Source organism: Aquila chrysaetos, chromosome 3 (assembly GCF_900496995.4).
Source record: "Aquila chrysaetos chrysaetos chromosome 3, bAquChr1.4, whole genome shotgun sequence".
Taxonomy (NCBI): domain Eukaryota; kingdom Metazoa; phylum Chordata; class Aves; order Accipitriformes; family Accipitridae; genus Aquila; species Aquila chrysaetos.
Window position 1 is genome coordinate 27318828 of NC_044006.1, and position 25160 is coordinate 27343987.

A 25160-nucleotide genomic window follows, 5' to 3' on the forward strand; every position below is an offset into this window, starting at 1 on the left:
TGTTACTTAAGAGAACCACCAGCGTTGCATGGTTGCCATTTTCCCTCCCCACTCTCCTCTGTAACAGTTAACTACCAGCCCCCCCCCTCTTTTTTTTTTCTCAGATGTGATACATGTTCACAGCAATATTGATGAAAGTAAACAAAATGGAACTGTGATGGCTGACACTCCTTTAAAAAGATGGGATAAGAATCAATGTGTGCTAAGTGCAAGTGGATAAGAGGGAGTGGCAGAAGAAAGGAATTGGGGGTTTTTTTTAGCTACTAAGAAGCATTGCTCTCAGTGCAAAGGTAAAACGTGATATCTTTCTTTTTATAATGAAGTTTTGTGTAACCTGACTAATGGCAAGAAAAAACCCTAACAATTATGTGCATGTTCTCTTTAGAAGAGAAAGAAGGAAGAAGCTTCTGTTCAAGAGATGGAGTAGAAAGCTCCCTTTTAAAACCTTTCTAATCTAAAAGAAGACTGACATGGGTCTTTTAGTGAGTCTCGTATACACTGATTTTTTTTATGGTCTCTGACCTCATTAGTGGTTGCTGGAAATAATTAAAACCCATAGCAGAAGATCATAATGGAAGGTAGGACAAAATAATATAATTGAGTACAATAATGTAGGCTTTTAGGTATTGTTGCATATTATTGTACATTATCTGACTTATTCTTCTCCACTGTACAAATGGCTTCTTAAGTAAACTGAACCATGTAGTACAAAAAAAAGAAAAGTGACGATATCCCTGATGACTCTACTCCTTTTCATTCTAATTCTGTGAACAAAAGTGAGAGTTAAAGTTAGGGCACAAAGAATGGAGGGCTGAACCCAGTCCTAGCATAGGAAATACCCTGATACGGTGTGCACAGCTGTGCATCTGTAGTTTAACTAAAACTGAGTATGCCTTCCTAGGAGGGAAGTTAGCTTTTCTTCTTTTTTTTTTATGGGAAAAAAAATATCCATGTGAAATCTTGAAAGAAGTGTTTTGTTTCAGTTTCTTCTAGTGAACTATCTAGTAGGCATAGTAGAAAGTATGGGAAGTGCTTACTTTTTGTCTCAGTCTTTTGCACTAGTGTTCATTCTGAGGGTGGAATTTTCTTCTGGGGATCCAGGTGAGATTCCAGGGATGATTAGGGGTTTGGCTATAAAAGGAGAGAGTGCTTGTGTGATATCTGAAGAACTCTATTCAAACATTTATTAATTGCCTGTATATATAAAAATCAAGCCACCATAATGTGATTCTATGATTGTATGCATAACGGAGATCGCTCCTTTGGTGCCCATTTGATGGGCAACGCCTTAAAATTTGCTATTGCTCACTGGACTGTTGCAGATAAGACATTCTTTTATAACACCTCTTGGCTCACTTTCACTGTCCTCTCTTATTTTAAATGTGTTCTAGCACTTCCAGTCAGTGGCTGAATTTGGCAGAACCTGTATCAGTGTGCCATCAGATAGTATACTGCACTCGCAAAAGAAGTGGTTGTGCTCTCTTTGACCCCTCAGAGCTATAGAGCAAGAGGGAATGGGACTCTGCCTGGATTTCCTGATGTTCATGCTTTGAATGAAAATGGCTTTGTGCTTTTTTTTTTTTTTTTATTTTATGAAGCTTTGTATAAAACCTCAGATAACAAAACAAAGAGGTAGCAGAAAATCACTCTACTAATTCACTCCACTCTGCTTATAAAAAAAACATCCCCTCAAGCTGTAGATCTCAGGCAAGGCAGTGAATGAGTAGATGCTCCGTGGGATGATTTCCGAAGATTGTCAAGTGCAGATCAGTGAGGGAAGTGACTTGTGGAGTTGAGTGTTTTGCATTGCTAATGCTGTGTACCTCTCTTTACTCTGACCTTGCTGGCAGCCAAACCTAGAAACAGCTCTTATCTTTCCTTCTCCTCCTTCAGTCTCCATTGTGAGTCTTCCCCACTTAAAATGATAATAGATTTTATTCCCCTGTTGAGGATTGGGTTTTGAATCTATTGAAGGCAGCTACAGCTGGAAATTTAACCTCTAAAGGAGTTTTGATTCCCATGGGGGTGGCAAAGGTGTGCGTCCCTAACAGGTATCATAGACTACCAGTATGTGTGCAGTAATAAGGCTGTAGCTCCTGAGGGAGAAGAGAATAATCCCTTTAATGTGTCCACCTTTTCCTGACAGAGTGGTGTAAACCAGGCAGCAATGAGGCCGGAATTAAGCAGTGAGTAGCTGATGCCATGACTGAAAGAGTATTGTATTAGCCTACTAGTTCTCAGAAAGGTGGTATGTGCCACCTAATACTAGAAACATTACCGAACCGTTGGAGGAAATCATCTGCTCATAGTGACTGTATATATGGTGATAGAGAAACTGTCCAGGGAGGTGGTAGTAGATGTAGGTTTCATGGAAGGTTCTTTTTAGACTCACTGTCTTAATGTCTGCAAAGTTGCAACTTTGCAATATAGTAATTTTATCAAAGTTATCAAGATATTATCACAGCTTCCAGACTCAAAACCATAGGAGGGAGAACTTATGAAATAAAAACTGGTTTGCATCTTAACCTCTCTTCATGGAGAGTAAATGGAGTTGCTACAGCATTGTAAATTTTCAGTCAAGAACTTTTTTTTTTTTTTTTTTCTTCACTAAGACTCACCTACAGCATTTTACCTAGGGTGAAGAGAGGATCTGAAAGTGGGGTATAAATTAATCAAATGCCCCTTTTCTCTGGCAATGTAGAAGAGACCTTAGCCAGAGCAGTGAGGAGGGTGTTTGTGTAAATGCAACTGCTTTTCAAATACCTTCATTTAGCTTATGTACATTTTATGTACGTAAGTGAAAAATGAATGTATGTTAAGTGTTATCATTGAATAGACTGGGACTCACAAGAATGACAAGACCTAGATCTGCAATGAGTAAACTCTTTTGAAATAAATCCATGGTTGAAGGAGAGAAATGGGGGGGGGGGGGGGGGGGAAGTTGTAAGATCAAAGTATAGTAGTGCAAGAATGACTAATGCTAATTCTTTCTGCTTATTCTAGCAACTGAAGTGGCTAGCAGAACATAAACTCTGTTGTGCTGATCTTCATTTGGTTTCTGGATAGCTGTATCATCACAGACACACAATTTTGGTAGCAGCACATAACATCTTAGTAATTCTTCACTAATGTTATTGAGTAGTGGGGGCTGTTAGTGTTCCTAAAACAGTAAGAGAAAGCAGACCTCAGAAATGGATGCTTAATATGCAGAATATCAGAATGTGCATTCATACATAAATTAATTTTTTGTGCCAAACATGGGATTACGCTCTGTCTACTGAACATACATAAAGCTCACCACTTCTAGCCGTTTTTATCTACCATCACTTTTTGTGGGCCATCTACATAAAGTTGACTATGAAATACAAATTGCACTAATTACAGTAATACTGAGTTCTCTGTGTTTTCTGCGACTTAAGGAGGTGATTTATGCCTTTGTGGTTTAAGGAGGCTAAATATCTCAGCAGTGCAGTGGATATTTGTGTACATAGTGCCTATTAAAGTTCATGGGAGTTTCCAAACTCACCTTCAGCACATAAATTGATGGAGCAAGTTGTAGAGTGTGCTAATATCCTATTGCTTCCACTTATGTTGTACTTTTCATGGGAACAACTTAATGGCTGTACAAAAGGACTAAATCACAACTAGCTATATAAAAAGCCAGTGATGAATAAGTGAGTAAGTAGATTTAATAGAATTGTAGTGAGTGACTCAGCCAATCTGATTTGTGTGGGAAGCAAGTTTAATAGATCTAAGATAAAGTATTTCTGGTTCCCAGATGTGGTATGAACTCAAACGGTCAATTCTGCAGCAAAAGCAACATAGAATAAATGGAGTGAGAATATTTTTTTAATGTTTCTCACGTGACAAAAGGCAAGTATGCAGATTCTCATTGTAATAGAAGCAAAAGAATAGACACTTCTTAATCCCAGTCCCAATTTAAGTATATGGGCAGACTGAATGGATAGTAACATCAGGAAATACAAGGATTCATGGGAAAACTATGCAATGCAACCTACAGCAGCAAACAGAAAGGAGAGCCTTTCTCTTCTAGAGCTAGTGGCTAAGGTTTTCAGCCAGACACTAAATAAGTAAGTAAATCCTAACTAGCTATGTAATAAAATAATGATAAGTGCAGTAATTATAAGGAATAATTAAATCAATTCAAACCTCCTAATTTGTGCCAAGCACTAAATTTTAATTATAGCAACATATGAATCTTCATAGTGTAAATAGACAGCATGGCAAAATTAAAGCAAACATTTATACTCAGACTGGGACAGTGCATTTCTTTGTTAATGTCTATTTCCAGGATTAGATCTAGATTATATAATCCAAATTGCTTGAATGCTTTAATTCTAAACTATCTTCCATTTGCTTATATTTTCCGTAATTCTCTCAGCAGAATCTTTTAGGGTCTTTTGTCACTGCATGATGATGTTTTAAAAAAAAATTTGGTCAGAAGCTTTCAGTGGTATCGGAAATATATGGAGCATGAGCAACAAAAGGGCATATTCCTCCTTGTCCCTAGATGGCAATGTTCTAGGAATTTCTGATGCAAGGAGAGTTCAGATTTGGCAGTGTTGGGAATATGTTTCAGAGCATACAGAGAACAGTGTGTTTGGGTTTGGGGGATCATGCTTTAGCTGAGCTGTATTCCTAAAGAGTTTAATCTAGGAATAGTACATTTCTATGTGCACAGTAACCAACGTGTCCAGTGCTGTTAATTAAGAGTTAATTCCAAAGAAACCTTCAGTTCCGTCATAGTGAAGACAATTGGCAATTTCTTACCTGAAACTGGACATAGGATTGAAATGTGGGAGCATATTGGAGTAACTGCCCTTCTGCCTAATGTCAGGAACATGTAAGGAGGTATCAGTTCTTGGAGCTGACTTTGCTGTTCATCTTTTGGGTACAAGTGTTGCCAGCATGTAGAGGCTGGGTAACAAGAAGAAGGACTCTCTGCAGTCTGCTGTCACAGATGTTGGCCTTGGATGTGTAGCATCACTGACTATTTCTAAGATCCAAGTGGATGTATGATACTGAGGGAACCTAAAACTTTGTTTCTTCTTTAATGTCCTTTCTTTTTGAGAGACTATCAAAATGGGTGTATAAAATTATCAGAGAAGAAGGGGTGGGGTAAAGGGTAGAAAACATCAGCAGTAAAATCTGGAAAGTTACAGAGACTGTTATTCAAGCCAGCCATCTGTCTCTAAGGCAGCTCCAATGCACAAAAATGCCTGTCTTTGAGGATTTAGATGTTTTTCTTGCGGTACTGAGGTCAAAAGCAGAACTCACATGTGCCTGCTAGTACATGCAGCACCCCCCCCCCCCCCCAAGTCCTCATCAACACTGTCTATCCTCAAGGGCAAAAACAGGGCCAAACATGGAAGAAACACTCTTCTGGAAAAGCTTGCATCTTAAAGGCTGCCTGTCCTCAGATGGAGAAACATATTTAATGGTAGGAGCAGAAGGCTGTTTGCAGAAAAGAAACTGGGTCTGAGATTAAAACAGGGGCCTGGGGGAATTCACTGTGTTTGAAGAGCAGCCGGAGCAAACAGGCTGCAAAGCTGCATTTGTCTTGTTAAGCACCCACAGACCTTCCACCATGAGATGCCTTGAGAGCTTGAAATGCTGTGGTGTTAGCATGAGGTTGAATCTATATATAATTAGTATGTATTGGTACCACTGGTTAACAGTAACAGCTGAATCTTTAGTTGACATTTTGTCTTGTTTTGTCCAGCTCACGTATATGTTGTTCCTAAATTATCAGCCTCTGCATTAGTTGTCTTACTGGCTGTCATGTAGTCCTATTGAAAAGAAAAATTTATTCGGGGTGTAAACATGCTGACTTCTCATGGTGGGTCAGGAGACATTTCATGACCACTGCCTTTGGATGTAAAAGCATATATAGCCTGTTGGAAGCTTTTTCTTCAAATTGTTTCTTCCCCCCCCCCCCCCCCCCCCCCCCCCCAAGTAAGAATCCTTGAATGACAGTACCTGTTATGAAGGTTTGAGTGCCAACTTTTCCCCAGCTACTCCCCTGTGTATCTGTCCCTGAATTTCTGCAGTTTGAAAGAACTAAAGGCAGTGAAGCATATTTTGAAGGTGCAAGTCCCACAGAGAATATTTTCTTCATACTTTTTAATATATAACTGTTACCATGTAAACCAATTTTTCTAGCTGGACATAGTATAAAAATTGATAGTGAAGTATCGTGTTCTTCAATTTTGAGCAATAAGAAGAGTGGCTGCCCTGTTTCTCCGCAAGAGCTTCTTCAGCTTTAGATGCCAGCTCTGTCTTCCTCCTCTTCCCCTCTCCCCTCAGCCTGGCTTAAAATCCATGTCATTCAGCAACTTGTGTTAATACCTCATGCAAAAAAAAGGCCACCCTGTATTTCACAAAAAGTAAGAAAACAAAATCTGCAACATGCCTATGGGCTACCTTCACTTCAGATATGAAGAGCAAGAGAGTGAAAAAAATGCCACTGTCTTGATCAGTAATTTAGGTGGATAGTATCTTGAAGAATATCAGTGGATACTAAGTGCTTTGACAATTGGGACAGAAGAGCCCCAGCTTTAAGCACCAAGTATTGGCTTTCACTTAGAAAACCGTAGGTCTCTGCTAGTGTTGATTAGAGAAGATTAGTACCTATCAAGAAATTATTAATAGTGAGCTTTGGGTTGAGTGTCATTTAAAAAAAATTATATAGGGGCAAGGGGAAGGTTTCATTAGCAATAAGAGATTATTATAGGCAGCCAGTTTTGAGAAAAAGAGCTTCGTTTAACAGTAGTGCCTCAGCCTCTTCTATAATCAGACTATGGTTTTTTTTCTAGTTCCCCACTTACTTGTGCTCCCTTATCAATCTAAGTCCCTCCTGAAACTTTCTGCACATGCTTTTGTTGCTAATATCATATATCAGGAAAGGAATATATGCTTTTAAAACTTTCTGCCCTATTTTAAACTATTTCTCAAGGACCCACAGAAATCCTAATAAATCCTAATCCATAGAAATTACTAATAAATCACAAGGTAATTGTGGTGGCTGTCTGTATGCTAATACTGTTTTTTAAATCAACTGGCAGAGCTGAATGATGACTGATAAAACCTTTTGGTGTGGTGGGAAGATTGTAGTTGTATGTGATGCTCTCTTGCAGAGCAAGCGTAGCTTTGGCTATTAACAAACCTTCTTGGGCTGTGGTCTCACAGACCTCTCTGCAGGCTTCTCCTTTTCCTTCTTTATGCCCATTCTGCAACACTGATGGGAGTCTGATGGCTCCTGGTTTCTGCTCAGGATTTCTGTTGTAGATCTGGTGAAGGCACAGGCATCAGAAGTCCTGAGGGCATGGTAGCAGAGACGAAGTATAGTATGACTTAATTTGTAGTAAGTGGTATATGTCATTTTTATGCTGTCAAGGGATGTGCCTTGGGGGTGATGTGTTTTTCTTCTCATCACTGTGTGAAGTAAAGATGTTAATTGCTGAGACAGTCTCAAGTATCTGTTTTCCTTCCTCCAGCAGAGTTTCATATTTCCGTGCAGCTAGCTGGCTGTGTCTGAAGTTTTGCTTTCACTTGCAGCTAAGGATGAATTTGTTGGGCTTTTTTTTCTTAAACATTTGAGATTTAAGTTTTTAAGGTGAAAGTAAATATGCATGGAGGCTAGGTGAGTGTGAGGAGAAAAGCCATATCAGTTACTTCTAAAGCTTGGCTGCCAGTTTTTCCTCAACTGACTAAATTTCAAAAGGAGGTTGAGGAGGTTGCATATTTCTGCCACAGCCTTCTTCCCATACTTTTCAGCACTTTTCAAGAAGGCAGTTTTACTAGTGGTCAAAGCAGTATGCTTTTTGCTGAGGAAGATAAATCAAACTGCTTCTACTTTATGTCCCCAGGATTTGTGGGGGTTTTGTTTTGGGGTTTTGTTTGTTTGTTTGTTTTTAAAGTGAAGCTAGAAAGCAGCTTGACTGTTGCCGTAGGTCTGAGGAGAACGAAGCACCACCTTTGCGCCTTTGAGAACAGTAGATCTGCAGTGCTATTGCTGTGCAATGATCAAAAGGAGGAGAGAAGCAAAAGCAGCAGGAGCAGCAAGTGAAAAATGACTTTTGGATTTCAAAATAAGCTTGTAGCAAATAGGAGGATAGGGTTTTGAATTGAAGGATTTTCAAAATAGCAAAAAGATCTTCCAGCTTCTGTATTTGCTATTTCTATGGTGTTGCCCTTGGGCAGCTGCATTCCTGGAGCTGCCTGATAACAGCTCAGAGCTGTGCACGGGCTGGATCAATAAGGCGTATCCAGGAGTGTCTGAAACCTGTAAATGAAGCATTTTCACCTTTTCTTTATCATGCTTTCTTTTCAGACATGTTATTGTCCACTGCTGCAGCGTGTCTTGAAACTTGGGAGCACACAGGGGTGTGCTGAGAGGCTAAGTTAAGCCATGTTATAACAACGTGTAAAAGCCTGATGTGAAAACCTCTGGGATTTCTCTTAGGAAGAGAATTTCCCAGGTATGGCTGGCATAGGAGGGGATAGGAGTTGTAAAAGCAACCTTTTTTCTCTTTTTCTCTTTGTTTTCCCTCCCACAGTCCTCCATTTCTAGAAGGGAACGAGAAAATAGTTGTAGTTCCCTGGGTTTGCAGCTCTGTTTCATGTGTCCTGCACAAGATGGCAAGGAAGGTGTCACAGAACAGCCAGAACCTGGTCTGGTTTGGGTAGCTATGGGTTCAGGGACACTGAGGAGGAAGGGAAATAAAGTTCTGCAGCCATTTGTCATTCAGATGGTGGGAGGGTGGTAATGTGCAAGGTCTATTTCTGATTGTCTCAGGCAAAACCCTACTGACCCTTCATGCATTCACCTGACAAGCCAAACCACAAATTCTCCATGCAGAGTGCTACAAGACGCATAGTCCTTGCATATCTGAGGTAGTTAAGGGATGATGAGACTGAATATGGCAGTGGTCCCTCAGTGGCTCTACCTCTCACTTTGAAGACAGGACTAAGCAGGTGTGCAGCTTGTTTTCAGGGTGACCTAGCAATTTGGTTTAAGCAGCCACCACTGCTTTATTTTGCAGCTGGGGGAGTGTATGACTGTGGCAGCACAGTCAGTATATGTGTAGTATGATATCACTTTAACACAGGAGCAACACTGAAGCTGCTGTGGCTGACAGGTAGAAACCTGAAGTGCGAAAGAAGCAGCTGAATCTCTTCCTCTTCCTGACAGCTGCCTCAGGATACGACAGAACGAAATGAGAACTGGAATCTGTTCAGCCCCTTTTCTGTGCTGCGTGTGGTGCAGTGTTAATCCTTTACGAGTTTCTGGCCAATGAGGACTTGTTTATGGCACAGTATATATTGAAGTCTTTTGCATATGTGTCATTTCAGGGATAATATTACTACATAACACTGCATAGTAAATAACAATCTTTCATTTGTTATTACAATTTAGGATAGCAATTTAAGTACTTTGAATTGGGTGGAGAAGAAAAGGTCAAGGTGTGAAATGACTTTCTTGGAGTCACGCAGGCAACACAGCTGTAGAAAAGCAGAGAATTGTACCTCAGTACTCTCAGTTTCATTTTCGTGCTGCAAAAGCAAGCTCATCATTCTTCATCTTCAGATATTTTTTAGCAAGTATGGCCTGCCTAGTAGGGCTTTGAGAGAAATGTGTATATTCCCTCTTATGACAGGTTGTGCACAAACACACAACCTAGCTCTCACCAGGCTCTGTTTGCACCCGTCTTGTTTGTAATATATTAGATTTCCTTTGATTCTTATCCCGGTGAAATGGTGGGAATGAAAACAGTGGTTTTGGTTTACATCTTGACTTTTTTTAATTATTATTATTTCTTAGATAGGTGCTGCTCTTATATTTATTGTGACCAGCAAGGTCTGCAAATACTTTTATTTTGCAGAAGTTCACTGGAGATAGTGAAAATTAATGTCCGAGTTGTCACTTCATTGTTTTCCACAAGGCAAAACTCCCTCTTCTCTGAGGGTCTTTGCCCAACAAAAAATGTCATTAATCTTTTATTTATTGTACCTCTTGATTCAGAGCATTGGTTAAGCATCCACACTTCTTTAAATATGTCTGCCTTGGAATTTATGTACTATATATAATGGCAGCGTAGCCACATGATGTCCTGTACCAATAGGGCTATTTTTAACACGCTTTCCCGAATGATTTCTTATCATCATCTTCCATTTACCTTTGTCTTGGTTACAGCCTGTTAATGATGAAGGGAGCTGATTTGGGTGAAAGTTCACTATTAACTTAATTATCTTTTATTCATGTACACTGCATTACTGCAGTAAATGCTGATTGCTACCTCAGTCTTTTTCTTACCCCGAGTTCCGCATTTGCACTGCAAGTTGCCTGCTAAAAATGTGCCAAGGTTTTTTGGTTTGTTCTAAATATCCTGACGACAGGATTCATGATTGACTGTCGATCCTTTAGAAGTTACAGTGTGGAGTTGCAATATTGGTATTAGAGTGAGAAAAGGGCTGCGGTTGAATGGATGTTTCTAGCTGAGGTTTCCTACCTCCTGTACTCTTTGTGCATGACCCTTGGCATAGGAGACTTTCACATATACCATCACTTTCTGCTGGAATCCCAAAAGGCTCTTGTTTAGAAGGCTAATTAAGATTTCAGTGCATAGATGAATGGCAGTGTGATTCCTTCTCACCCCATGGTGTTGAGCACCAGCATGTTGTTACCTGTTTATCTCAGCTTTGACCTCTGTGGGCAGAAGGTGCACACACTAAGTCTAAAGCTGGTCAGAAAGTACCTCTTTTCCTTTGTGGAAAAAACCCCACAGATCTTAATTTTTGCTTTTATTCAAAATCCTAAATGCTACACAAAGCCAACTTCCATGTTTTCATCCAAGTCATGCTGCTTTGCCTTCCCACCTCAGCAGGAAAAAGTGGCTTCCTTGACTCACGCTGTGATTTGTACTTGTGCTTCTGAGGAGCCTGACCCGACTGTGCTCGAGTGCTTCAGCCTGAAAGATTGACCTGTGACTGAAAGTGGTTGAGAATCCTGCATTTATTTATCCTCTCATGCTGTTGTCACAGTTGGCTTTAATTTCTTACACAAAAGTTAACTTGAAGTAAGTTTACTGGGTTGTACTGTCTGTGCCATAGCTTATGTTGTACTCATCATAAGAGCAGCCTTCATTCAAATCTGCATCGACATTGCGTGTCCCTGTTTTTCAGTGTTACCTGCAGCTATGAAAAAACAGAGCACCAGGGTATGCTATGAAATGACCTCAGAAAGGGCTTTGGAAACGACAGCCTGGCATGAAGTTTCTAAACCCGTATTTAGGAACTTAAGTACTTACACTTTGCTAGGAGCAGAGAATACTCTGGCTCTGTTAGGCTTGGCTGGTTCTCAGAGCAGTCCTCCTCTGATAAGTTGTTTCAGGTGTGAAATTAATGTTTATAATCTGAGAGTGTTGCTTTAAAACAGTTTTTATTACACCTGTACATATTTTTTAGCATGCAACTCTGAATGTTGCATGACCAACCTTTTTGCTTTTCAAGTGTCTTTTATAAATCACAGCATATTGATATACTGTCACATCAATAAATTAAGTTAAGGGACTAACCTAAACAAATGCCAAAATCATTAGTAGTTAATTAACCTTCTGTACTTCTCTCCAAATTGACTTCGGTTTAATTGACGACATGGGCTCAGTTCACTTGCTCTGTGCTCATACAAACAAACAAAACGAACATGACACAAAATTGAATTGGGAAGGGGAAAAGGGAAAGCAAGAAAAAGAATGGAAAAGACGTGCGAACACATCTCCATCACAGAGTACCAGCAGAAAAATATTAACAGTGTGGTTGCAGCAGCAGAACTGGGAATGGATGGGTGATGCTAAGGACTTCGCTGTGCTGCTCTTGCCCCTGGCACTCAGTAAGAATATCCTGTTGGGCTGCGAGGCAAAGGTTTCAGCTTACTAGGGTTTGTTGGGGGGTTGGGGTGGGGTAGGGTGTTTGGTTTTTGGTTGGTTGGTTGGTTTTGTGGTGGTTTGTTTGGTTTTTTTTTACCACCACCAACCCCCCCCCCCCCCCAGTTTCCTAAACAGGCATGATAGCCCATAAAAAAACACCTGCTTTTTTAAGTCAGCAAGAGGCTCTTGGAGCTATGTTCATTGATATGTTTTTATTGAACTTAATAACAGATGTTCTGTTCTTATCATTCTTCCTTGTTTCCAAGTTACAAACGGGAAGAGCGTAGTTCATCTAAGCTTGCTGGAGAGCATGAAAATGACTTCCCGTTGCTTCTCTGGCATGATCTTAATTTAAGATGGCACTTGTTTGATGTATATGGCGAAGCGTGAAATCAGTTGTGCTTGCTTAGGTACTAGAGTATTTTGTGCCCTCATCCGGGAACCTGTGTCGGGTATTCAGCCTCTGTGCCTGCATGCGCTGGGCAATGTGTTAGATTACGGACCACAGAGGAGGTTTGTACTTACACCCTCCCGAGGAGGCTTCCATGAGGCTCTGCATCTGTGGAGGCATTACTGGTGTGAATGATTTTCAAGACCTGACCTGAATTTGACTTGGTGGTGGTGGCATATTGTTAATGCTTCACTGCCTTTCGCTCCCCTCTGGAGCTGTGCACCTTTAACCCGGTCCTGCTACCTTGCATCATGGAGAAATGTCTGTTGTTTTGGTGAAAGCACAGTGCCCTGATGGTGGCTGCTCTGTGTGGGATGCTCTTTGGACTGATGGATAAATGTACTTTTTAAGAACATTAAAAGAAGCTTGATGAGTTTAACCAACCTACTGAATATGTATGATTCAAAAGTATTTGTCAGAAACATTGTTGAAAGAGCAGAACTTTCACTTGAGAGCTTTTTTCCCCCCCCTTGTTTTACTACCTCATAAATAAATATTGCTATACTAATGGTCTTCAAATGGTTTAGCGTAACCTATTACCTTGAATTTTACACAGTTAATATCAAATTCCATATACCTAAAATATTAACCAAAAATTTCTGAAACAGCATTTGCTGTTGAAAAGGTACTGTGTTGACAATAAATATTGTTTTTCTGCTTCCAAAGGAAGTTTACATAAATTAAGTTTTGTCTCTTGTTAGAAAAAATGCTAAAAATCTTTTCCTTTAACTTGCTGGTGTATTGACAATGTTAATATGCATAGAATCAATTTTTATGTATGTATACAAATAAAAAGTGCAGAGCTTGGTGGTTTTTTTGTTTGTTTGTTTGAAGGCAGTCCCTAGCAATTCTAGTAGATTCAAAAGACTTATCCTGCCAAAGAAGGCGATATTGGAATAAAAGTAGCGGATCCTGCTATAGACTATAATAAAATACAGTATGCTTGTAGATCTATATGAGCTGTGAAAGAATAATTTCCATTTTCTTTCACTTTGAAAGTAATTTGTGACTGCTAAACTTGTCTGGATTATCCTGTTTCTTCTGGAAATGGTCTTACATAAAGTTCTGCTTGATCTAGTTTTGTTAAAAATTATTTAATATATGTGTTTTTTTATTTTCTACCTCAGATGCTTGTCTTGAGTTTAATGACTTGGAAGCTGCAGAGGAAATTGTACATTTAAAACCCACAAGAAATAACATGTTAAAGCTGTATATTGAAATCCATAGGAAATAGGCTTGTCCTGTGACTGTGCTAATAAGAAAAATTTATGTATATAAATGTGGACACAGAGCTTCACCCACTTTACTTATTTCTCCTCGCTTCTTCCCTCATCCCCTTTTCTAAGTTGAGCACTCCTTGAGGGAGTTTGCTTTGAACATACTGCAGAGCTGGTGGGAAATGGATTTGTGTGTTAATTTTTTGTGGGTTTTAAGTTTGCTGATAACTTTTTCCTTCTGTGATCAGATTTCCTTTTATTAGTTAATGCTGACTTTGCTGCATTTGGACTGCATTCTCCATCGCTCTTGATGAGTAGCAAAGTTACAACCACCATAAATGGAGAGAGCACGGAGGAGGAGAAGGTGGAGTAAACAATTTATTTTCATGTGTTTGGGATTACCACATAACTCTCAAATGGCAGAGGAAAGTGGAGTTTAATGGTCACCCTTAAGTTAGAGAGGGAAAAAAACCCAAACAAAAATAAAATTATTTACTTAAGCTTCCTCTGTGTCTGTATTACTGTCATTCTTGGTTCAGACTAATGATTAAATGATGCCTTTTTATTTATTCAGATTTGATTAGTAGGAGAGGGATTTAAATATGTATTTTCCTTCTACATTTACAGTAGCTTGGCAAGAGATATTCAAGGTGAGCTGAATATTAGACAGTAAAAAAGGAGATTGGGAGACATCCCTCTGAAAATGAGGAGTGCAATAAGGTTTACACATGGGTAGTCTGAGGCTTGCAACATAATTGTGTTTGAATGGGGAGAAGGTGGGAACAGATGAATTTGGCTCCTCCTTTATCCAGTCATGTCCTGTGACTTGGTCCAGATAACAAACTGTATAGCTTAGCTTATCAGAAGAAACTGGAAATTTTGGTTAAAGTTTGATTGTGGCTATCTCCCATATATTACTGTTTCACTTTGCACTGAAAAGACACTAAATGTATCCTTTAGTCTCTTTTTCATTACTCAGATTAAGTTGAAAAGCAAAGGAAAGTTTCTCTAAGAAAATGTAGGTCAAACATTTTTATTTTCTAATTGTGTTCAATGTTATAATAACATGCTTGTTTTAAAAGTGTTTTACTTATCCAACTCTCCTGAACCTGAGGTGCAGTATCATTATGATGTGGTTTAAAGACTAAAAAGAAATGGCTCAATCTCTAATATCTCAAAACTGCTTGTTCTGAAGCAGTGATTTCTGGTGCTTCTCTACTTCTGGCTCACAGGGCCATTTATGTAGCCTAGTTATGACACCAAATTTTACAGTTCTGTGAGAAAAGCATTTGATTTGAGTTAATATTGAGTAAAAGGAATATATGCTTGCTGGGAAGACTAGTGAATGTGTGCAGAAGGCGCAGCTGAAGTAACTGATCTCAATTGAATATAAATAATGTAAAAACCTCACTAAAGAAGATACCATGGATGCTACTAAAGACCACACTTGGATCTTCATATTATCAAAGGCATAGAAGCTTTTTGATACAGATGATGTACTCCCACAAACAGAGTTGAGATGAAAGTTGTTTTTTTTTTTTTTAATGTATATTTTAAGGTGATTCGGTGAAAACAGAGAAATTATGTACCTTGCTTGCCCTTCTGAATTTTATTAACATGGCTTTTCAGGCTTAGCAGATATCTTGGAGTTACATGTTTATGGACTTTTCAGCTGTCTTTTCACTGCTGGTTTGAGCATTCTGTCTTCGATAACACTCCTTTGGATTTCATTTTGATAACAGATGGCTCAAAATTGAGGGCTGGTGACGTACAGTATGAATACACAGTCCATGCGTTGCTCTCGGTGGTGGGCTTTTAAATAGCTGTAGCTGTATGGATTCACATCAGCCGAAGCTGAAACTTTCCTATTCTAATGGTAGGACACCTTGGAAACTGGAGACAACTTACTCGTAGGAGAATTACATTTAACACAGCACTGCTCACTTTATATTGGACCTCCAGTCAGGTCGGGACATGGGCTAAGCTAGTATGAACCATGTCACAGGAGCGTTAAAGGTCTGTTGGTTGCCCACAAGGCACACTTCTGCTATTACAGCAATTGTGGTAACAAAATCTAGTTTTGCTTTTAGGGCTGCTTTGCTGTGTGATAGCTTAAAACTTCAACCGTTTTTAAAATAGTCCATGCAACTAGACAAAAGAGGAGAATAAAACTATTTAAAAATGACAAAACTACTAAAAAGACGAGTTTAATGTTGCCACACAGTAGTAAATACAGGAAGAAAACCTAGGTGGAAATATAACATGCTTTAATACTCCAAGCAACAGAAATATTTCAAGTGTACTGAATATATTGCATGTTTTGAGCAGTGATCCTTTCTTTCTCATTGCACACGTTATACTCTCCTTTTTTTCTTACACTGTGATTGCATTTCCCTACATTCCCACAAACATTTCTTTAAGAAAAGTCATGCCTTTTAAAACAGAAGCATTCAGTTTGAAAATAGTTTCTGATTTTACTACTAAATATGTTTTCAAAACAATTTCCCTGAAACTTGTCTATCAAATAGATATTGCAAGCAATACATTCCTGTTATGTATACAAAAGCCCATTACTTAAATCCAAGGAAAATCAAATTTTAACAAGCCATGCAATTCTATCATCGTTTTCAAAAAATATGAAGACAGTCAAAATCCAAGTTTTAAATAAAATTGGTGCCTGTTTGGACTGTGATCACTAACTTGATGTTATGCTTTATGTCAAGTAAAACCTTTTACAACCTTATTCTTTCCTGACTGCGGTCTGCAGGATTTTCTTTCCTTCTCTAAAGCTGCTTCACAGTGCAGGTATATAAGCTGCTGTTGTGTCTCCCCTGGTTCAGGCAGTATTTTCAGAGTTTGGGCTTGACTTCTGCCTCTTAAGATGGATGTAGCAGTGAAGTGTCCCTTTCCCCAAGCCTGAGCTGACCCCTGGTGTGGCTGCACACCTTCCTCGGGTCACGGACCAAGTAATCCTGGGGAAAACTCGCAGGAATAGACCACCGAGCCTGTCACCTCCTGCCTAGCGGATCAGTCACGGGAAGCTGGGTCCACTGGGTCCAGTCCACAGCAAAGTACATAATCTTGGCACCTTTTTTTCTGACCACAGATCACAGCTCAGGATCTTTGCTGAGCTGGTAAACGAGGAGAGGTCTTGCATGCATAGAGGAACAGAAGGAGGTGATGACTTTCTTCCCCAGAGGTTGTATTTTATTGGATATGGTACAGACATAAGTAAGAGAGAGCTGCTGCATTAGGAACTGGCATTAGCAACCTACAGGTTGCTTCCAGTGGGTATTGTGTGTTTTGTAGATATTATGTTATCCATTTTCCCTCTGCTTTGTCTGTCTTGTTTTTATTACGGTAGTGCCTAGAGAGGGCCTACAATGTGCCAGTCACTGTAAGTACAAAAACCTCTTAGACCTAGTCCTGTTCATATTAAATAAAAAAAAAAAAAGAGAGAGAGACTGACGTATGACAAGAGGAAAAGATGTAGTAAGGTACCTTGCTTGCCTGATGCCCCACAGTGCCCTGATGCACATGTAACCGCACTGCTTGTTCAAATGCCGAATCTGCTGTGGCTTCTGGGAATTGCCTGTGCAAGGGCAAATGGGCTGCTGTAAGCATACTGAGGAGAGCTTGGGGTTTTGAGGCTGGAAGAAGAAAGCAGGTTCAGCTCAGTTAGATGTTTAGAAAATGGGAAAAGGAAGCAGGGCAAACCCGACTACCCTTAGTTGACAGTTTGCTCTGTGTTACTGTCATTAACTACTGCCATGGCATGGTGGTATCAACTGGTGGCAGTGTGAAATAGTAGCCCGCTGCCTTGCTGGAGGAGGAGTGACTCTGTGTGTTCACGTTCCAAGTTCTTATACTTCTCCCCACAGGAAAGTTATGAGAGTGCTTCAGAGACGCCAGCATGAAACCTTTGCTGTAGAAATGGTTTCTGTTGGTTAAAGAAATACAAAAAACTTCAAGTATGGTCTACCCACAGCTTTAAGGGGATTCCTTGATGAGAAGCTATTTTACCTTGCTCCTTCCAGGCAATGATTGGACACTGTCCAGGATAAACCCTCTTTGCTCAGGGTTTGCTCAGCAGTTCTGATCTGCATCTTCTGTCTGGCTGCAGGCAGTGCAGGTACTCAGCACATTCAGGGTTTGCCCCAGTGCCCATTTCAAGTCTCTGCATAATGTTTTCTTACTATAATGTAAATCTGCTTTGTAAGTTTTCTTTTTATTTTATTAACTAAATTAGCACCTCTAGTAGTAGTTCTTGGTAGTGGTGGTAAGAGCATTGACTTTTCTATCCCCAGCTTATAGCCATTAGGGCAAGTCAAGACCTTGTAGGATTTGTTCTTAAGCAGGAGCAGCCCTCTTCCATCTAAGTAAGTCACGGCACCGTTGTTCTAGCAGTCTCTGGACTATGAGTTAACATTTTTCTAGCCTTGTCATTATTTAAACTACTCCCCTTGCCTTGTCAGCCTTTGTAGTAGAAGACTAGTTCTTAATTTCTCTGGCAGTTTCTTTGTAAAATGGCTCAATGCTGTAGCAGAAAATGGCTTTTTTGTGTCAGCGGAAACTGAAGGCTAATATTTCAGGCATGAAGGAGTAGAAGGGAGAGATGCCTTGACAGCAGGCTGAAAACCCTCCTGAAAAAACCCTTTTTCTCTCAGGGAGGCATTAGCCTCTGCAATTTGCAGGTGATGTGGAAGGAAACACGTTACAGAATTCTAAAGGGAGCCGAAGAAGGTAAAAAATGGTGCTCCTTAATACCAGCCTCTGGCTGAAATGGCACACAAGTGAAGAGCAGAACAAAGAGGCTTTCTGCCCCTTGTTTTGTGCTGGGTGTAACCAGCTGACACTGCTCCCTAGAAGATGCAATATCCATAACCTGGGATGACTGGACTCTAGAGTGACAGAAATTTATGTACGAATTTAGCCCTAAAAGGCCCACTGCGAGAACTTGAAGGCACCATTTGGGTAGTTCCCAGCTGTTCTCAGAGGAATCAACAATGAGCCTTGCTCCAGAGGTGCTTAACTAGGTGCTGCATGGAGTTCTGTTTGCACTGAATAGCAGTAAACTCTTTAATGTGTGGAAGAGGACTGAGCACTCAGTAAGTAAATGGAAAACTGCACATAATGAATGCCATTATGCAAGCTGTTACCTCAATAGTAAGTTTCCATACCTTTTTTTAAGCAGGTGTATACTAGCAATCTGCTGTTTGATCATGTTTGCAACCAAAACACTTAGCACAAAAAGTGTGCATAGCTACCAGCTGTCAAGAATTTCCATGTTCTTACCACTTACCACAAAGCGTCTTTGCCTGCTTCTGTTCTTGTCTGTGTCCCATTAATTTACTAATTGCCATACCTCTGCCTTGCAGCGACACCTGCTGCCACGGGCAGGCTTGACAGAAAGCTAGTTCTTAGCTCAAAGGTCTAATTTTCTGCACCCCAGTTGATTGCTAGTAGCTTTTCGAGAATATATTCAAGTTCCCTATATTCTTCCTGAATCTGGTGTTATTGCTAAAGAAAAAAAAAATGCCCCTCAGGCCAGCAGTTGCAACCCACATGGTGTAAATGAGCCAGTCCCAAACTTGATACCCATGCTGCTTTTTGCACCACCTATATGATAATTTAATCTCTTCTTACTGAAGCTCCTTTACTCTGCAGGTGCGGTGTGACACGTGGCTTCAGTGCGAGGAATTGTATTGGTCAGCTTCAGAACTGATACAAAATGCACTGTAAATTAGACATTATTCAGTAAAGGCAAATTAGGATGTATGTTCGGAAATGTACACTTTGGCTTGAATTGAAGTAATTATGTGGCTAAAACCTGGATGTTGTCGAAGTACTAGTATTTGCTAACCATGGTCTTGATCCATTAGTGAGGGGCTTGATTACAGGCCTGTCTCTGATAACCTCCCTAATTCACATCTGGTAATGTTTGTAGCTTGTACCAGAGGCAGATCTTACTGGATAAGGTGACTTCCCTCTCTTCGCCTCTTCCCCTTTTAAATCCCTATTAGAGCTTGTTTCTTGCATGCCCTGACAAGAAATTGATGGGCTAGGGCCAGCTGGAGGAGGTTCAAGGTGACTCACCAGTGTCAAAAGGTGAGTGGAAACCAGTAATCCCAGTGCTTAAACCGAAAACCAAGCTGAGTGCTTTGGAAAATGATGTCAGTAAAGTACAGATGTGTTTGAATATAAATGTAACTCTGATTCCCCATTTCTCCTTCCTTCCAAGCTGCTTTGGGGCTCACTCTCTTAGGGTGCAGGTAGCCAAATGCAAAGACTGGATCAAGAGAGATCCTAGAAGGGGGATGCTTGAGTTTTGTTCAGAAAGACATGGATCTGTCAGTTGCCATCTTTTGTTCTTTCCTCAGGCAGATTTCCCAAGAGTTTGGTCAAGGATTGAGCAACAGTAATTGGACTGGACATGCTAACTTTAGTGTATGGGCTCACAGGTATGCCACAAATCAAATGAGTTTGTGCAAAAAAATTAGCAGAATTGCTGCTGGCTAAGAATTTAAAGTACACCAGAAGAGAAACTTTAGTGATATCCTCTTAGATGAGAGATTTTGTTAGTTTGTAGTTCAGTGAAATATATTTTCCACTGTCAAAATAGATAACTTACTTCAGTAATAGAAAAATAACATTGTTTTTTCCAGCATGAAAGTAATCCCAGCAGGGATACACATACTGTACCATGTTAATACAATTCTACTTTAATACAAAATAGAAACTTAATATCATTCCTGAGATGTTACTATTGCATTATCTGAAATGAATTTCAGCAAGAGCAAAATGACTGATGTTCCAAACAATATTATTAAAGTTTGCAGCAGGTCTCTTACAGTCTGCAATAATAATTTAAAGGTTAGCTTTAATTATTTGTATTTTTAAATTTTTCTGTACAGTTACTTTTAATTATCTCCTCTTATACAAGCATTTCTTTCTTAGTATTCTTTTTTTAACAGAATGGTGGTTTGGTGGTTCTCTTTTTTAGTTTTTCCAAATGCGTTTTGCATCATTTTATTGTTGAATGGGTGTTGTCATTCTTCTTTAGGAAAGGAGAGACTGGGAATGCCCCGGTGAATTAAGCTGTGTCAGGAGTTAAATGTTTCTTTAAACACTGCTTCTTGCTTTCATGGTGTATGAGGAAATGCACCACTCATGCCTGGGAAGAAAAGAGATATAATTAAATTTCCTATCTGTCCCCATTCTTTACTCTCGAAACCAGATGGATACCTCCTTGGGGACAGGTGGGTGTCTCCTCCTCCCGCAGAAGCTTTGCCTTCGGTTTGTGGTGGCAGGGGCTATAGGGTCAGTGGTGAGTTCTCACTGTGACCCTTGTCTGCTTGCTGCTGGAAGGAGGCAGCATCTTTGCATAAGGTAGCACACGATTCCCCGCTCTCTAGCAGCTTGAGAGCCCTTCAGACAGAGAGAGTGACAGCAGTGGTGTCTCTGCAGCTCCCTGGGCACAGACCACCCTTCCCAAGGCCTGTTTGCCTGCATCCTGCACCTGCCCGGAGCGTGATGTGGGCTTTGAGAAACTGCCAGCACACAAACAGCTTGGGGAGAATAGAGACAGTAGGTGAAGAAGAGATTAATTCTTCTGGTGCATGTGGGAGGAAGAGTGAGGCTGACGGAGCATATTTGTGTCACCGCGAGTTGATGAGGTGATGTGTGCATCTGGAAGCTGGAATAGATGAAATGGCAAAGAGGGAGCCATGATCTTCTAGGGATCAAGACAGACAATAAAGAGAAAGAGCAAAGGTGTAGCGTTAGGGCTCGAACTGTTACAGGCACCTTGTATTCAGACAGAGGGTTAAGTATGGTTTGAATTCTGATACTTGAGAAGTAGAGCTCTGCTCAGTGAGCTTCAGGTGGCTTCACTGAAATCAGAGACCTTCTCAGGGGGTTAGGACCAGCTGTGTGCAGGAATGTCTCAAAATACGGCTTAAAGCAAATACTGTTTTATGTCCAGATAAGCCTTTTAAAACTGTAGACGTTAGGAGTGGGGCTAGCTACAGGAAGAATTAATCAGATAAAGGAAAATTTAACCTGTTTCTGTTGTTCACAGTTATTGATTTTGGTCTGCTAAAAGAGCAACAACATCAGATGTTTCTGAGATGGGAAAGCTAGCTGTTAAACCAAATTTCTGAAACTCTTTTTCTCTGCTGGGGGACTATTGAGAGGTTGAACTGTGACTTGATAATACTAGTTTTACCTGTGCACAAGATAAATGAAAACACCAGGGTCTCTAGTTCTCTCTTTTTTTTAACCTTAGTTTAGTTTATAAGGATGGCAGTTTAATCATCTTTTCATCTTTCACAGAGAAATCATTGCATCGCTAAGCAAAAAAACCCTTGAAATTACAAAATCCATTGGAAGCTCTGGCAACCGTTTCAGGCAGGTGGCGAGGCCTTGTGCAGGTTAAGCACAGCAGCAGCAGATCTTTTTCTTCATTGGCGAAGCTATGCTTGTTGCCTTTGTGGTACAGGTGTACCATGTAGCGTCTTGCGAATCAAGGATTCGGGGATGTCTTTCCAGGTCCGCAAGACAGTGAGTGTCACATGTGAGATCAGAGCATTGCTATTCCTGTTCCTTCCTAGGGATAACAGTCCCGACAGTGTTGGGTGTCTCACACTGCAGAAGGACAGCTATCTGCCTTAGGGGCTTAGTCATGTATTGCCAAATCGAGAGTAAGAGAAATTGTTTTCCTTTCACCAAACCTCTTAAGAGGGAGGATCCCGCTCTAAACACTTGTTGCTGAAGTGGGCTGGTTGAACTTGACCTCGAGTGTCTTAGCTAATGCATGACCGATGCAGACATTTGAAAGTAAACTAGTAAAAAGTAGTGAGGAAATAAATATATTAGGTGAATTGAGGAAAGTACTTCCTTACACAGACTAATATGTACTTGTTGTGGTCTGGTTTTGGTTTGGGGGGGGGGTGGGTGGGATGTTGTTTTTCTGGTTTTATTCTTTTTTAACTCTATTTAATGTTCAACATGTAAGGCTCTGATCTGGGAATTCCCCTATATAGACCAAGGGGAGCTCGCAGAGGATCTGGTCAAGAACGGTTGAGCAGGAGAGAGAACTGAGTATCTGGGGAAGACAGGAGTTCTCTTCTTCTAAAACAGGGAGATAAGAGCCGGGTGAAAAGACTGACTTCTGTATAATTCTTGTGCTTCCAAGCCCAATAGGTAGTAATAATACTGTAGACTCCAAGGGCTTATGAAAGATGAAATCCAGATTAAACAAGTAAAAGGTTTTTTTTTACATTTTACCACCTCTTTGCTAGCAATACTGATTTAAACCAGGCCAAGTGCAGGAACACACTACTTTAAAAGAAAATGTCATGTACTGCTCTGGAATCTCCAGCACGTCTGGTAGATAGGGTAGCATGGGATTGGTGCAGTGACTCAAATCACATATGAACATCCTGTCTTCGAATATTTTCTGTTGCTGATAATGAAGTGTTTACTATGGACAGAGCTTGTAAATTAAATAGAATCTTGATATTCTTTTTGGCCAACACTTGGCTGATTTAAATAAACATATATTAGATATACTTAGGATCTTCCACCCTCATAAGCCGTGTTTCTATGGAAAATTTAAAAGGGTTATATTTTCCAATTAAGTAGCAACATTGAAAAGGAACACTTGCTATAGTAAGATTCACAGCTACTGTATAGTTCTTTGGGTTTTGTTTCATTGAACCATTTTGAGAACAAAGAGCAACAGATACAATGGGTAATGTGTTACCCCTTGAACAAGACTGAGTCTTGGGGTTTTGCTTGTTTGTTTCACTGGGAATGTGTTCTTAAAGCAGGCTTTCAGAATAAGCTCAGGTTTGCTAAATCTAAGGTTTTATTTATTGAATGCACAGGTTTCCACCACAAGGAGAAAATGGCCCCAAAGAAGAGGCCAATATTTTTGCTCAATAAAGATTAAATGGTTTAGCTTATGACCAAGGGATGGCAAAATGCTTCCATATTAGCATTAATTTAAAAGGGGATATAATAAAGTTAGATAGGAGATAAATTAAACAAAACAAAGAGTTCCTACCTGGTTTCCATGAATTCACTTCTGAACTTCAGACTTTAATATTATGCTTAAGTCTAGTCTCTCTTCTTCAAAATGAAAAATATGGACCGAAATGAGAGGAAAAAGTTACTTCATTTTGCACTTTTAGGCCTGTTTATTTTTGTAACACATTGAAATTTAAGGCCTGAAGCAGTAATGCTCTAGCACTTAGATAAAAATCATCTGCAATGTACTGATCATCTTTGTGACTCGAAATTAGATATAAACAAATCTGCTACTAAAAATAGGTTTTGGATACTCCAGAAACTTGCAGGTTTTCCTAAAACACTGAGCAGTCCCAAATTTGGGGTCTGAAGTCCCTACTGAGACTCTACCTTTCCATTCACTTTAAGCCTTTCTCCCTTTAGGAGGCCTTAGGGAATGGCCATGATGCTGTTTCAGAGGTAGAGGACAAGAGCTGTTTCTGCTTGATGCAAAGATCTAGAAATGAATTACCTCAGACGGGTTACCTGAGGCCAGCAGGTGAACAGCATCCTCTCAGTTCCCTTTCCCATCACACCTTCTTGTGGAAGAACATCAAAACTAAGGTTTTAACACTTTAGCATTTCCTATGGGAAAGCAAACTGGCAAGAGAGATCTGATGTTTTACTGATATTATATATGTTACTAATTGGGTGGCTCTCTAAATAATAGCCAAACTTCATATTCCCCAAAACATAATATTAAATTATGGCCTTCCCTCTATTAAAAATCTTCTGAAAGGCTGGATTCACCTCCAGTTAATTTATAATTTTACAGTTTCAGTCTTGTGTTTTGCTCCTATCCATTGGGTTTTCGGGTCCTCATTAGCTTTGCATAAAACTGCCAACTCATGTAGGGATCGAATTGGGTCGTTGTATAGCATGCACACAAAGCTTTTGGTTTTGCATCTACTTTTCCTGTTTTAGGGATGACTTAGATATGGATCATCTCAGGACTTTGGTGAACTAATGGCATTATATTCCTCAGCTGCACTGTTGTCTGGAAAGCTGTGTCATAAGTGCATATCCTCAGGAGAACCTGAATATAAAATTTTCAGTGAAAATTCTCGGCAAAAGGCAGATGGTGGTGGACTTTTTCTTATTTCAGAGGGAGGAACAGAGGACGCTTTGAACACTGATACAGCCTGGTGTTTTTCCCACAGGTGCGTTGTGGATGATACAAGGGTTGTGTATTCTAAGTGCAGCCTCTGATTCTGTTTGCAGCCTTTCTATGAGGCGAGTTGTCACACAGAAGTTTAGTCCCTTTGAGAACATACACTTGGTTTTGTTCAGTAAACTCTAGATTGCTTCCTACAAATATTTTTAGTTGGAAGTTTCATCTTAAGGTTCTCTTATAGCCTCATTAAAGAGAGGTTTTGAAATCAATGCACTTGTTTCTTCATGACTTTTATGAACTGGGAAACTACTGATATGCCATTTTCATTCATAACCAGACTGTTTGCATGTAGATGTTGG

The 25160-nt window shown here is 40.0% G+C and overlaps 1 protein-coding gene across 4 annotated transcripts in view; it reads left to right on the forward strand.

Moving 5' to 3' along the window:
* The window catches only part of TPK1 (thiamin pyrophosphokinase 1), a 336418-nt gene that overhangs the window by 83606 nt on the left and 227652 nt on the right, over window positions 1–25160 (forward strand). The window contains exon 1 of one of the 4 annotated variants that reach the window (XM_030008416.2): window positions 20035–20077. The exons of the other annotated variants lie outside the window; for them this stretch is intronic. Coding sequence (XP_029864276.1) covers window positions 20050–20077 — 28 coding nt within the window. The 5' untranslated portion in view covers window positions 20035–20049. Of the gene's footprint in view, window positions 1–20034; window positions 20078–25160 lie in introns of those variants that run through there. 4 annotated transcript variants of the gene reach the window in all.